General features: G+C 41.9%; 1 protein-coding gene across 1 annotated transcript in view; it reads left to right on the forward strand.

Moving 5' to 3' along the window:
* PLCL2 (phospholipase C like 2) overlaps positions 1–15748 on the forward strand; it is a 190596-nt gene that overhangs the window by 117917 nt on the left and 56931 nt on the right. Inside the window, exon 3 of the mRNA XM_044252517.1 lies at positions 2622–2825. Coding sequence (XP_044108452.1) covers positions 2622–2825 — 204 coding nt within the window. The remainder of the gene's footprint in view (positions 1–2621; positions 2826–15748) is intronic.

Below are 15748 nucleotides of genomic sequence, written 5' to 3' on the forward strand. Positions count from 1 at the left end.
ACGAATACTTTGAGGGCTTTGGGGTTTACAACAGTATGTTTCATTTTCAGTAATTTGCAAATTCCAATTTGTTATTAGAACATTTACCAGTAGTCTCATCTTTTTTTATCATTTGCATTTCTAGAACTGCAGTTGGTATCGAAAATACTGATAATGCATTAGAATAAACCAGTTTTGTTGCTGCCTCACATAACCACAGCCTAGTCATTGTCTGCTTCACAGATCTCCATTGTTTTCTAAGAGTGTACAGGGGAATCTCTGGTTTTCCAGAATATCCTTTAGCTGGAACACACTTTGATGACCTACCAAACTAAAAGGCCCATGTTCCAACCCTTTCTTCTGGAGCTGTATTGCTAGGAAAATAGCAAGCACTTAAGTGATCTGATGTGTGTGTGTTTTGAGCTGCCTCTTGTTTTTGGAGGACAGTTGTTGAAGTGTTTGAGTAAAAGACGTGTGGCGTCTGTATTTATTAGATGTCTAAGATAATAATTACCTCTAAACTGTGTAATGGCTAAAAGCAGTCAGGAATTAATTAAGGATCGTCCACATGTCCAGCAGTGTGCCAGGGCCTGCCTCACACAGCTTCTGGCCGTTTCCTACCCCAGTGTGTGAGAGTGCCTGCCACTCTGTGGTAACTGCTCTGTGTGTGTTTATTAGAACACATATATTAAATATATTAGCTGGTTATATAACTATAAACAACTACTACAAGAAGAATGCCACCAGCAAGTAAAATCTGACTCAGAATATTCAGCAGATTTCAACCCTGCACAGATCTTATAGATACATCATTCATAAAAAGACCTTGCCACAATAGAGGAATTTTATTCTCTTCCTCTCCAAGTCAAAGCTTTAACAGAGACCTAAAGGGCTCTTCCCTGTTTCTGAGAGCAAGAATAGCTTGGGAAACCCTTAGCTCAGAGCAAGGCACACTGTTGTCACCTGCCCTAAGGCTGTGCCGTGCCCCAGCACTCCCGCAGGGATCCTCTGGAGCTCTAGCACCCTGTGTCCAGAGTCGTGTGTCTGTGCCACACCTGGCAGAGCGGTCGGTGGCAGGGTTAATGGGCACCTGTCGCACAGAGTCTGGGCCCCGAGGACACAGCCATGAACAAGCAGTGCCTTCAGCTGCCAGCAAGCGGTGGGGAGGGAAATGGACCGTGAGCAGGTGAATGAGCAAATAGGACAGTTGCAGACACTAGCAAGAGCTACGAAGAAGATAAAACAGGGAGGTGTGATGGAGTGATTGGGAGACCCCCCCCAGGCAAGGTTTGGTGTCACAAGCAGTCACTATCCAAGAGATTTTGAGTGAAATGTCCTTAAAAGTCCACGTTTCAAGAGATATTAAAGAAAATGTTTGAGAAAACCAAAGTGCTGCTCATTTCTTAGACTGGGGTATCTGAGAACAGAAGATACAGGACAGGATTCTTCTCCTCTGGCCACCATGCTCAGCCCAGATCAGGACCCAAGTGCACCTGGAATAACTCCCATTTTGGTTAGAATTTACTGGTTGTTATAGGACAGTAATTAAAAGCATAAACCTCAGCATCAACAGATTCCAGGTAAAATTTTGACTCCTTCCCTCACCAGCTGAGTGACCTTAGGGAAACAACAGGGAGAGGTCAAAGCCGAGACTCTGCTTCTCACCCACAGCACAGCCTGTTGGGAGTATTAAGTGAGGGAATGGTACTAGGTAGTCCTACTGGCTTAGCACTTGGTAAGTGCTCTAGGAATGCCAACCATGACATTTGACAGTGTCAAGGGGTTTTCTTTACCAGAGATTTTAATGGCATAGCTCTGGTGGTGGGTGAGAAAAGAGAGAAGGGGATGGTGGGGGAGAAATGTTGCAATCAGTGGACATGCTAATAGGGAGGGTATCCTACTGGGCAGACCTCTCGAGTAAACTGCTTTGTCCTTAAAATTCCTTTAGATTTTCTGTAGTTTGCTGGCAATCCTCGGCATCCCTTGGCTGGTAGATCTCTGTCTTCACATGACTTCCAAAGCTAAGAGAGATAGAGCAGTCCGTCTCTCATGCCCTCAGAGGAACAAACCATATCAAACCTTGATCTTGGACTTCTAGCCTCCATAACTGAGACAAAAAACTTGTTGTTTAAACAAAAAACAAAAAACAAACAAAAAATTCCTTTCTATTTGGAACCAGTGTAAATGAGTGAAAAACACTCAAGTTTCTTCCTTGCAAATATTCCTTTCCTTTTTGGATGGCTGGAATATTTGATGCTTACTTTAAACCTGATTTGATTTTTTTTCCTCTACCTTTTTTGAACACAGAAGTCATTCTTTTTGTTTGCTCATGATTGCATATCAGCCTTAGCACCACCGTGAACTTTGATCTGAAAAGAGGCTTTATCCTTCAGATGAATTTACTTACTCACATCTTCTGTACTTTTGATAAATTGGATTGAAAATGTCTGTAACTGTATTTACTTTGGAAAATAGCCACTTTTCCCTGGTATGGGATAATCATTGGTTAATTCTGTCATGACATTGCTAATAATGGTTGTACCAGGCAGTTCAAGTATAATCAAGTCTATCAAGTAGAATATCCACGAGAAATTAAAAGCTCCAGTTAATAAGTAAGCGCCTCCTCTCTTTCCACTGAACAGAATGCTGTGGTGTCATTCAAGGAGCTGTGCGGCCTCTCGTCTGTGGCCAATCTCATGCAGTGCATGTTGGCGGTGTCTCCCCGCTTCCTGGGACCCGACAACACGCCGCTGGTGGTCCTGAATCTGAGCGAGCAGTACCCCACGATGGAGTTGCAGGGAATTGTGCCTGAGGTTCTAAAGAAGATTGTAACAACTTATGACATGGTGAGTTATTCTCTTTTGTATTTTTACGGAGCCTGGGTGAGAGAGAGATCTTAAGACAAAACACCAGACATACTCAGGCACTCTTGCTAGGGTGAGCTTTCCCATTTCGTGCTTCATTTATCTACGTTGGAAAAATGATTCCTCTGACCTTGCTGTATATGAAAGAGCTCAGTATTTTATCGGTGTTGTTTTAGAGAGCAGGATTCAGAAATACTTGCCTCCGTCGGATTAAATAGTGGTTTGCTTTTCAAGAACGTATCCGAACTGATTTCTAAAGCATGTGCTATTTCCTACACATACATGGCGAAGAATTTTTTTTATCTTTCTCTGCATCCAGCCCTTGATTTGCTCATTTTTATTTTGTTTTCATTGTTCAGGATGGTACAACTGAGAAATTTAATTATCTTCTAAAATAAATTTTAAGCACTATTAGGGGCAATTGCTTCCATCTCGTGATTATAATGTGTGATGCTTTCCTTCCTTACAGCAACTGCTCTGAGATACCTGTAGTTCGTAATCAACTTAACATTAATGAGGTGTCCTCAGGATACCGAGAATATTACATTTTTGTGCTTACATACATCGCATTTTCATTAATCCTATCCTGGTCTTATTGTACTTTTTGACTTATCGTAGCTCTGAGGGAGAATTAGTGGGTGAAGAGCACTGCTTCGACCCCAGGATGTCGTGGAGGCCGTCAGCACTCGGGAGTGCTGACGGTTGCTCTCCAGCCTCGTTGCTCTCCACACGGTTAAGGGTGTGGGACACTCCTCTCCCAGATGGGCCAGGCTGGCAGCCTGTGCTCCTCAGGGTGCTTAGCACTGGGAGGCCGTCTCTACCACCTCTTCTACACAAAATGCATGGGCTACGACCACAAAACACTAGGCCTCGAGTGATGTAGATGCTGTGGTTAAAGACAAAATGGGAGTGGCATCAGAAGACTTAACAGAAATATTTTCGACCGTTCTAGAACTGGATCTGAAAGCTTTAATTCAGAGGGGCTTATACAATTCAAAGGAAAGACGAAAACAGATTAGGCCAGCATTTCCCACAGTGTGTTCAGAGGAACATTGGCTTCTTAGGGGATTAGTAAATGTCACATGGGAGAAAGGGCTCCTTGGTAAAGCAATTTGGGGAAATACTGGTTTGAATAAAACTAATCATATGTCTTTACTGCGGGATATCTTAGGGCTTTTGCTGACACTCTGAGTTCCCAAGCGGGCGATACATAGAGAATGCCCTCTTTCACAAGCTGACTGGACCAAGGGGTACTATTTCCAAAAACGGAAGTTCTAAATACCTTTGTTCTTGGTCTTCTTCACTTCCTGATCTTATTCGCTCAAGTGTTCAGGCAAAGAAGATCTGGAAGTACGAGTCAGTAGAATGCAGTATTTTAAACAGCATATCCATTCATTGCCTACCTTTTTCCTAGAGTCCTGCACAGTAGCCACACATTTTAGCAGATACGTATTAGTCCCCTACTATTTCTAGCTTAGAATTCATAGTAGTGTGAGCGATCTAATAACCAAACAGTGGGCTCTGCAGGCATACTGCAGAGAGTGGCGGTCAACCTGAAGAAAGAGGGAAGGCCAGGGGCAAGTTTGTCTCAACACTGGGGAGAGAGCTGTGCTGGGTGCTGCGGGGGCTGTAAGAATGAACTTGGGTCACCCCTGTCCTCAGGGGGCCATCCAGTCCACTGGAAGGTAAGGGAGGCAGCTCGGGAGCAAAGCACGGGACACTTACGCTGTGCTCCTTTGCAGCAAAAAGTGGAAGGGTAGGAAAACAGGTAAAAATGGTTAAATTTGGAGAGCTCTTTCACGCTGTGGCTGAGGCCACCTCGTTAGTTCCCACCTCCTCATGTTTTATGAGAAGAAGCCAGAAGAGGTAGCTGATGCATGTAAATGCTTCTTAAGCTTAAGCGACATATGAAATCATTAGACATCTTGTAGACCTCTTTTATTCACCAAAATCTAGTACGGCTTAGACCCTTGGGCTTCACGGATCTCTGTAGCAATCCCACAGTGACGTTTCTTCATGGTAACCTTTTTTTTTTTTTTTTTTTTAAAGATTTCATTTATTTATATGACAGAGATCACAAGTAGCAGAGAGAGAGAGAGAGGGAAGCAGTTTCTCTGATGAGCAGAGAGCCCGATGTGGGACTTGATCCCAGGACCCTGAGATCATGACCTGAGCCGAAGGCAGTGGCTTAACCCACTGAGCCACCCAGGTGCCCCATGGTAACCTTTTTACCAGAAACTTTCTGAGAGTGGGGTGATGGCACCCCACGTGGGTGATAACAGGGGCGACTGGACAAGGGTGAGGACCCAGGACCTAGATCAGCAGCTGAGTGCTGACCACGGAGCTTCTCAGGGTTCATGGCAAAGAGGCTTCTGGATGACGGTACCTCCCAGTGCCCACCACAGGATCCGGCACAGGAATCCCTCAGAGCTCCTAGCTCCCTGCCCCTTCTTCTCCTGGACTCCTGAATGATAACTCTTAACCACGAAACTCTTATTTGCACATAACTGGATAGCTGTATTGCTGCAGAAGTGCTCAGACAGAATGATTTAGCGTGTTCAAATCTTTTAAACTGTGAAATTTACTCTTACATAATGTTTAATGGACATAGCTGTGCTGCATTACACCCCTAGCTCTATTGATTTGTTCTGTTTTAACTCCATCTGAAAAAGTAAGCCATAAAATTTTTAAATTATTATAATTTTAATTTTAAAATAATATTGCTACAGCAATAACTCTTGTAATACTTGTATTTTGTATTTCTTTTTTAAAATAATTTCATGGTTTCTTACCTTGTGACAATTAATTTATTAAAGCTAGCTAAAAGAGTGTGGATGGGAAGTATGCTGATGTGCTGGAAAGTCCGGAACCTTAAATATAGCTCTTTATTTTTGTAATGTTATGTTGAGCTTTACCCAAAATTAACCTTGGAAATAAGATCTTATTTCATTTTGTTGACTTCCCATTTATATTACGAAGGCTGCAAGTGAGAAGTAAGAGTAGTGTGAGAAACCCCCTCCAGGACTCCTGTGTCGTTGTCCATCTGCACTGCTGAAGCTCACCCTCTGGGGAGGCCAGGGCCCTGCATGCCGTCTCCTAAGAGTGTGTGGTTATGTATTTATGCTGTCACGACTGTGATTACTTCTCAGGGTCTAAACTCTTGTTAATAAGCCAACATATAAAAAATGTGCCATTTCTTTGGGAAAAAGGAGAATGAAGAGAAGGAATTGATCACACAAATAAGAACAACCTGTAAACCATTCTGGAGGCTAGGAAAGAATACCCCTGTCTAGGGTGGCCACATATCCTGGTCTTCCTGTTGACACACCTCTTGCCCCAGAGTAATTATTAATAGTTCCCCCTTTAACTCTTAGAAGTGTCTCTATCAAGGGCGCCTAGGTGGCTTATTCGGTTAAGCATCTGCTTTCAGCTCAGGTCATGATCCTGGAGTCTTGTAACTGAGCCCTGCACTGGGCTCCCTGCTCAGTGGGGAGTCTGCTTCTCCCTCTTCCTTTGCTCCTCCCCCTGTTTGTGCTTGCTTTCTCTCTCTCTCTCTCTTTCTCAAATAAATAAATAAATAAATCTTAAAAAAAAAAAAAAAAGAAGTGACCCTATTTAGATAATTAGTTGTATGGTTACCCTATCCACAGCCCCTAGATTGTCTTAATGGCCCTTGTGATTACCATCAACAAATGGATCTTCTAAATTGTCCAAACTGTGGTTTTGCACTATGTGTGGTCCCTCCTTGGGTCCTAGAAGTGGTGAGGTTTAACCCTTGGTCAAAGTCATGTAGGTGTCAAAGCCATGCAGGAGTAGAGGAAGAAGAGAAGTACAGACACCTTCTTAGGCTAGGCAGATTGGGGTGGGGGGTATTGAAAACAAGGACTGGACTCCTATGGAGAGTGGAATGGCCATATGTTGGTCAGACAAATAAGCCTTTTCTCCCCTTGAGGTGTTTACAGTTTAATAAAGGAGATAAAGTGTATCCGTAGATAGTAAGATGATACATAAGAGATATTTTAAAATGTGTAAACGAGGGATGCCTAGGTGGCTCAGTGGGTTCAAGCTTCTGCCTTCAGCTCAGGTCATGATCTCAGTGTCCTGGGATCGAGCCCTGCATCAGGCTCTCTGCTCAGCGGGGAGCCTGCTTCCCTCTCTCTCTGCCTGCTTCTCTGCCTACTTGTGATATCTCTCTCTCTCTCTCTCTCTCTCTCTGTCAAATAAATAAATAAATAAATAAATGATCTTTTTAAAAAAATGAAAAATAAAATGTGTAAACGAACCATTTGGATGTTATAGACAAGAATGGTCAGTTTCAGGTTTAGGTATTAGGAAGCTTCAGGGAAATATTGGCCTTTGAGCTAGACCTTTACGAATGAGTCATATTTGAATAGGTAGAGGTGATAAGGAGGAGGCTGTTGAAAGTCGAATTCACAGAGTGAAACTGTGCTCGAAAATGTGGAAGCACATATTCTGGGAGATTCACCTAAGGCCCATGGTTGTTCCTGCTCATCTTGGAACAGTATGCGTATACACTGCATGTTTCCTCAGGGATTATGCAGTGTAGGAGGCTGAGAGTGAGAGAGAGCCCGGAGACCACATGTTGAGTGCTTTTATTTTGCTCCTGATCCAAAGGAAACCACGGAAACCCTGTGGCACAGCAAATTAGTGGTAGAACTAGGCTTAGGAGTCTTTGTCCCATGTTTTTTTCTGCAATCCAGGTCAGGAAAATTACCATGTGTGGTGTACAGATGAGTGATCAATATACAGATAAAGCCCAGATATCTTCAATAATAATAATCTAAAGTTGTTCACGTGCGGTTCTCCAAGTGAGAGGTAGCTTGTTTCTGATTCCTGTTCCTTATGACGATTTCGTACTTTGGTATAGATTAAAAGACAGATTTGATGAGCTTAAACTGAGGAAGCCTATTTCAAAAGCTAGATCAGATTCCCCTCAAAGAAATCTGGTTATAAGTAGCTGAACATATCTTTTATATTATTACTTCAGAAAACAAAACATTTAAATATTTTATGTAAAATTTATGTAAATGAACTTGAGTACATTTGCTGTTCACTCAAATATTAAAATTGAGCTAGAATGTTCTCATGTAATTAAAAGCTGGTAGGAGAAAATAAGGATTATGTAACTTGTTGAGTTTATGTTAACGGTGAACAACAGTACTCTTTACAATACCCAGTGCTGTTAAGAGCACATCTGCACTGGCAGGTCAGTGTAACCTTTCCCCGCCCATCAGTATCAGTGATCTAATTCAGCATCGTTTTAAATGAAAGTGATTTTTACCATCCTTTTAGTGTTGATGAAAGTAATAATTCAGCTTTCTAGCTATCTTTATTAGTGTCCTATTTCAGACTTAAAATTTCTAAATTTTTGTGAGATCTGTAATAAACTATAGAGACCAAGGATTCAACATCCTTCCTCTTTAGAGAGAAAACTTGGAAATGTTGCATAAAAAGAAAGTTCTCCTTAAGAATTTTTTTCATGGGGCTTTGAGGACAATCTTCAGAGTGAAGTGAGCCAGACATGAAAAGATAAGTACTACATGATTCCACTTACGTGAGGGATCTAAAATAGCCAAATTCATACAATCCGAGACTGGAATGGTAGTTACCAGGGACCTGGAGGATGGAGGAACGGAATCATTAATCAACAGGCATAGCTCTGGGTAAGTATGACAAGTCAGCTCCAGAGCCCCCACCGGCCAACATCGCGCCAGTAGTCAACAGAAATGGATTGTACGCCTAAAATTTGTTAAGAGGTTGGCTCTTCCGTGAAGGGGCTCTTCATGCAGCTCTTTTAAGAAAAAAAGTTTTTCCTTGATTTTGTTAGGATTTTCTGTAACGCGGAATAGGCTTCAGTCACCGTAATGAACTTGAAAGTGGAGTTGTAGGGAATGAAAGGAGAGAAGAAACAGTAAAGAAAATGATGCCCGATTCTGTTCCAGGCAGTAGGGCTATTCCTGCGCACAGCAGAGGACGCACAGGCAGCCCCACCTGTTCAAAGATTACACGGGACCTCATTCCTACCATTGCAGTGCTTTTGTATTTACTTTCTGTTGAAAATAAGTTTGTTATGATCTTTTTACAGCCTCACAAAAATCTTGGTTTTAATTGCTTTCACATCTAATTAAGAAAGCATACTCTGGGGAATCCCCTTATCCAGTAAAGAATAGTATTTTTTCAGTGTTTAAAGGGAGGAAACTGATGCTTTATCTGGGAGGATATTATTTGCTCTCTGAGTATTTTTATATAAATTACTGAATAGTCCCTTCTAACACATTACTTGCAGGATTTCTTTAAAACAAGTTTCTTTCAATGAAATATGTGAAATGAAGGTCTTCTTTCTTATACAGACATGCTGGTGGTTGGCAGGCAACGTCAGGAGCACTCTGCTTTATCTTATGGGTGTGATTTCATGTATTTTGTCTTGCCACTGCCTAATGCGGTGAAGAGATAAATCACACTTCATAATTAATGGAGTCGGCCCATCTGGACCAAGCCAGAGATGATCTGTAATAAGGCTGCTATTGATCCCCGTCTCCTTTGTGGCTCCTTTTATCACTTTACTGCCTCAGAACTTGACATTAAAAGCTTCTTTTTAATTGGAGGTGTCAACCTTCCCATCTTTTGTAATCAGAGAAAAAAGGCCAGATAGATTACAATGCTTTAGGATAAGACTGAGCTTAAGGGTGTGTGTGTGTGTGTGTGTGTGTGTCTCTCTCTCTCTCTCTCTCTCTCTCTCTCTCTCTGTGTGTGTTGAAAGGTGGATATCCCGCAGAGGGAGGATCAGAAACCCAAAGGCTGTCGTCTAATTCAGTGACAGGGGAGGTCCAGCCAGTGATGTGTCCAAACGCAATTTCCCTAGAGCCATTCACACCACACAGCTGAGCCACTCCAAAACCGTTTAAGCTGCCATGCTGCTGGGAGGGGGAGGAAACGCTAAAGATTACAGTGTGATGACAGCGTCACATGTGGGATTAGATCAGATGCAGCAGGCTGCCACTCGGTAATCAGATACAGGGAGACTCGGAAACGTTTGGAATATAGTGCTCAGGATGTGCACATGCTGGTGATGGTAGATTTTACTTCTGATCCGTTTTCTAGTTTTATATGTCTCTGCAGAAACCAAGGAGCACATACTCAGAAGTTCTCTCTCTCTCTCTCTCACATGCACACCCCCCAGATACTTAAGCAATGAGCAGTTGGGGAAAGAATAGCATTTGAAGGACTGACCATTCCCTCGAGACTTCACCCTACAACAGTTTTTGTCAACTACATTGGATACCTAGGTCCAGACTCTCTGGGAGGACAGACATGAAAACCGTAATGGAGTTCAACATGTTGTCAGGCGGTGTCTTCAGGCAAGAAGTGATAAATGGTATCAAGCAAGCCCCTGTATCATCTGACATACCCACAGTCCGACCTAAAATTTCTGCGTAAGCTAGAAAATGGTGATACGGCTGGTGCTGTCCAACCATATTGGTAAATGAGAAACAGGAGCCTGCTCTTGGCCTCATTTCAGATCTCGGGTAGATATCACTCGAACCAAGGCCACCTGGGGAACTGTTACCAGCAGTGATTTGGGGCATGTATTTGGTGGGGTCTCTACCCTTTTACTTCTCTGTTTGGAGTCTTTCTTTGGCCTTTTAAAGGGCAAAGCAAGATTGCTTATTTTTCAAACACTGTATTTCTTTATTATTTTCATATTTTTATTTTACTGAATCTTGTAGAAACTATGTATAAAACATATCTGCAACCTAAAGCTCCAGAAAAGTTAGGGGACTTCTTTCTAAACCGATGCTTTATGCAGAAGAACACTACTACATTTTTGATAGTACTAAGATCACTGAAGCACTGTGATCTTCTTCTTCCTTTTTTTTTTTTTTTTTTTGCCTATGCAAGAGCAGGGGAATTACTTGTTCCCATCAAATCCCACATTGCATTTTCAATTTTGCTCTTACATTCCTTCAAAGCTTATTTTTGATATAGTCTCTTCTTGCCTGAAAGTATTTTATGTTTCTTCATTGGGTAAAGGCAGGTTGTTTGTTAAGTTCTTTCTGTCAAGGATGCTTCCAGGAAATTAAGAAAGAAAGAGAGGAAGGGAGGAAGAAAAGAAAGAATGAACAAACTGTATACATAAAAATGGTGTCCTTGCTCTGTAAATAATACATACGTACTATTCTTTTGGTTAGTCATGATGTGCACTGGTGGCTTCTAGAAGCTGTGAGGAAGTGTTTAGCTTCCTTCTCTTAGTTTATTTGGTAAATTTTTGTCTCCATTTGACTTTGAATAAGTAAAACTTCACTGAGCAGAGAGAGCTGGGCCGCTGTGGCCCACACCCAGGTTCAGCCCCTCTATGATTCTGTGCCTCTGGGGCAGAGTGGGAGTACAAACCTCACACTCAACTCAGAAGGCAAAGGAACATGCAGCCTTCTTCTCTCAGGAGGGAGGTGGGTATGCCCCAATTTCTGTTCAGCTTGGTGAACTTGATCCATTGCATTGATTTATTTTATCCTCTTTTGACTATAAATACTCATCTCTTGAGGTAAAATGCTCAGTCTCTTGGACTTTTTTTCCCTCTGCTTCTCTGCAAAATGGCCACTGGTTGCCTGGAGGGGAATGGTTGCAGAAGGCTTCTTTCTTTGTGCTTATAAAGAGCATCACTCTAAAGCTTGCCCTCCTCCCCTCCACCCCCATTCACCTTGAGACAGGGCCGTGCAGTGGAGGGACTCCCTAGCCACACTCATGGCCATGCAGTGGAGGGACTCCCTAGCTACTCTCACTCAGGACTGCAAGAGACAGACTGCCAACTTCTCCACTGCCCTTTCCCTCCTCCTGTCTGCGCGCTGCCAACCTTTCCGCCCAGCCTTGGGAGGTGGATGGCTGTCTTCCCCACTCCAGGGCTTGAGGCTCTGTGATCTGTGGGTTGATTCTTCGCATGTTAAAACAATCTAGAAAATTATTTCTCCTCGACACATCTTGACTTTCAAGCCTGTTGTTTTGGTGGGAACCCAAATAAAAATCTAGTTTGACCGTTAAAACGGAGAAGTGTCTGATTTTATAAGGGAGCTGGGCTTCACCCAGGGCTCTGAAACTAGTTGTTTGAATTGGTGGAAAGCCCCTGGGGCAAAATGGTTTCTAAAGTATGGCAGTGCATGTGGGAAAAAGTGGCTCTGTCCCCTTCCCACAGCACCTGTGTTCCTGCTGCGCCCCCCTCCCCTCACCCCCGGATGTCAGCATTCCCTTCCCACTGCAACACATCTTTGGGATTGCTGGAGTCCTGAAATCCCAGCTAGAGGAAACACCGGAGGTTTCAGAAAGGAGCCAGAGGGTAGAAGTAGAAGTATGATAGGACAGCTTTAAAAACCCCACCAGCTAAAGGGATTGTTATGATCATCTAGAGAAGTAGAACCACATTGTTCTCTGCGACCTTCATTTATTGTTAGGTGAATAACATTCTTCTTAGAGCCTCTTGGAACAGTGGCATCTGTTTGGTGTGTTTGGACTGATGAAGTTATGTTAAGCCTAATAATTGCCAAACAAGAAGGGGAGAAAAATAACTTTAAGGACAATTACTCCATGTCTATGTTCCTCCAGAAACTGAAGTTTTCCAGATTCAAATTTTTGATTTGTTACTATTAATACTGTACAGCTCTTTAAAAGAAAAAGTTTTTTCAACTTCCAGAATCTGTTTGACATCTTAAAGTTTGGAATTATTTTTGTCATGTCCACAGAACAATATCATCTCTACATCTAGTTTGGTAGGTGTGAGTGTCCTCTTTTGTGGGAATCCTTTTCAAACAGAAAAGTGATGATCAAAGAAACAAAGAACCTAATTGGCTTTCAGTGCATGGTAATTTATTTGTATGTCTTTACGCAGCTTGTGAGTTCCAGATCCTTTTAGATTCACAGAAATGAAGATTAGCTGACCTAGAACATGCACTTCATAGCTCACTGATACATTCAGCCTGCTTTTTCCCTTGAGCTTGGAAGCTCTCTGGTCCTCTCATTTTGGACCCAGGAGATGACTGTGTCTCTCTTGACCCTCTAACCTTTGCTGTTGGCACAGAGGTGGCTTTGCCAGCTACTTGGTTGGAGAAATAAGTGTGTTCATCTCCATCTCTGTCAGGATGCAGAGACCTGAGTTGGAAATCCTGGAGCTCCCCAAGTGTGGCCTCCACTTTGAAACCCCAAGGACTAACTGGGCCACACTCCATTGGGGACCCAGGAAAGGCTGGAGAAATGACTGCCTTTGCCCTCTGAGCCTGCAGTTTGCCCTCGTGTCTGGCTCCATTTGGGGTTCAGAATGTTCTCCAGGTGGTTAAATGGAAATCGTTTGCCTGAGTGATTATTTTACCAGTGCTGGCTACAATTAACAAGTAAGAATCACACGTGTGAATTTCTTTTCAGAAGTATTTTTTTTTTTTTGTCAAAGATTCATCAAAAGGATGAGTAGTTTAATATTTCAGTGTGTTCCTTTGTTGTCCATATTCAGGTTAGAGTTTAGAAAACATGGAAGTTACCTGGGTAATATAATTTTATTATTTAGAATTTTGATGTTTTTACTATCATGCCCTGACTTTATACATGTGAGATCCATTCAAAGATTAATTTGATTTATTACCACCCATTTTTGTGAAGTTTGGAACAGCATATACTCTTCCATTTAGGAATTCAGCACTGTCGCAAGTGTAATTTGGAGTTGAGTTTAAAAAGACTGAAATTACATCAGGTACTTGAATAAAGTTGTTAGTGGTGATACATAGATTTGTTTGTAAACGCAAAGATGAGTGCCTCTGTTTTTGTGGACAATACGCTATAGATATGCAATCACAGTTTAGAAGACAACTCTCCAAGAAATGGGGTAATTTGAATGGAACCAACTCCGTGAAAATGAAGCTACTGAGATAACCAGCTTTTATGAAAAATCATGTATTTCCGAAATGGTTTTGAGATTGTGTGCACTACAATGTGTTTGTAGGCACTTACTCGAACAACCTTCTGACATCTTTTCTGGGGCAGTAGGGTATACTCATTTCTGACCTTTTTTTTTTTTTTTTAAAGTCTGTTATATCCCTAGTTATGAACTGGAGACAAGTTTTAAAGGTGTTTTTCCACAGTCTTTTGAATAATGAGGTGGTGATTTTTCTTCACAGCTAGATGTGTGCCCATAAATAACATTTGGCACTACACTAGCTTTGAAGCCTACATCTTGTTGATGTGTTACATTTGACCTCATCCTCATGAGACGAGTAAAATTGAGCCCTGCCTGTGGATCCATTCTCTCCCGGTTTGGCGTGAGTGGGAGTGCTCCCCCTCAACCTCACCAAAACCCTGAAGTATACAGGGGGCCGGGTGGTGACTGCCCTCTGCACTCCAACTTATCACTCAGTGGGTACCACAGGAACTGTCACTCCTTACTCCTGTTTTTTATTCTGTTCATTTCTATTTCCCCAGATTGACATGAAATAATTAATGCCACTCACCCCACAGAAATAACCACCTTTAATACCAGAAATCTGATCTTACTACCACATGATTTATCAGGAATAAAAATACTACTTAATAATGGCTTTAAAGGCATTTCTAACTTAATTAGGGTGTTTTAAATTCTGAACCATCAGAAAACTACTCTCACTGTAAACTCAGTGGGGGGACAATATGACGTGTTCAGAGTTAAGTTTAACTCTACAAGCTTAATTACCAACTAACTTAAAAATAACATGTTAGGTAGTTTAAAATATTTATTTCCCTACTGCATTTCATATTAGTCAGATCTTTAGGGCTGACCGGTTTAGGTTTTTATATAGAGATTTTATATAGAACATCTTTTATCAACTTACAGAACTCTTTAATTCTGGTATTTTCTTTGAAATGAGTGTTGATCATTCTATCTTTCTTTATAAATATTACACTCCTACGCTAGAAGGTGGTCATATGGAGTCACACCATCGTTTATGTCATCGTATGGGCAAAAAATAATTTGGGGTTTTTTTTTTTTGAATATTTTATTTATTTGAGAGAGAGAACTCATGAGCTGGATGAGGGGCAGAGGGAGAAGCTGTCTCCCCGCCATGTGATATGCGGCTGTTTCTCTGGGACTCTGGGAGCCAAAAGCAGATGCTTAACTGACTGAGCCACTGAGAAGCCCAATAATTTTGGTTTTTAAATCACTTATCTGGTGCCGAAAACAAGCAAGCAAGCAAGCAAACAAACAAACCCCCCAAACCCTATCTTTATAAATAGAAATGGCTGAGTTATTTAGCTAAATGGAAGTGGGATGGTACTTAACTAATTTTTATTTGATTTCCTGAAACAGAGCCCTGTTTTTGTGGTGAATCTATGGAAGTCTTTGACCAATGTTAGGACTCTCCATAACCAAATCTTTCTTTTGCCGACACATATCAACCATATGTTTACCCTTTGGAAATACTAGCTGCACTTAATTTTTCATGCTCTTTTCTAAAATGTGAATGTAATCTCTCAAGCTATGTTCTCTTGAACACATTTAGTCCAATGTCACCAAATGATGCATCTTGTACCATGTTAGGTCAGGGGTTGGGAAACTGGCCCTTGGGTCTTGATCTGTCACAGGCTGTTTTTGTGTGGTCTGCAAGCTGTTTTGAGTGGTTCTTACATGCTAAATGATGGAAAGCCATAGAAAAATAATACTGTATGACTTGAAATGTGAAATCCAAGTCTCAGTGCCCATAAACAAAGCTGTATTAGAGCCCTAATATGCTCTGTGACCATTTTTGTACCACAACAGCAGCACAGAGTAGTTGAGACAGAAACTGAGCCTGAGCCTAAAAGCCTCAAATACCTACGGTCTGCTCCTTCACAGGAAGGCTTGGCCAACCCCTCACAAAGAGGATCAGGTGAAAAGT

The sequence above is a fragment of the Neovison vison genome, chromosome 6 (assembly GCF_020171115.1).
Source record: "Neovison vison isolate M4711 chromosome 6, ASM_NN_V1, whole genome shotgun sequence".
NCBI lineage: Eukaryota > Metazoa > Chordata > Mammalia > Carnivora > Mustelidae > Neogale > Neogale vison.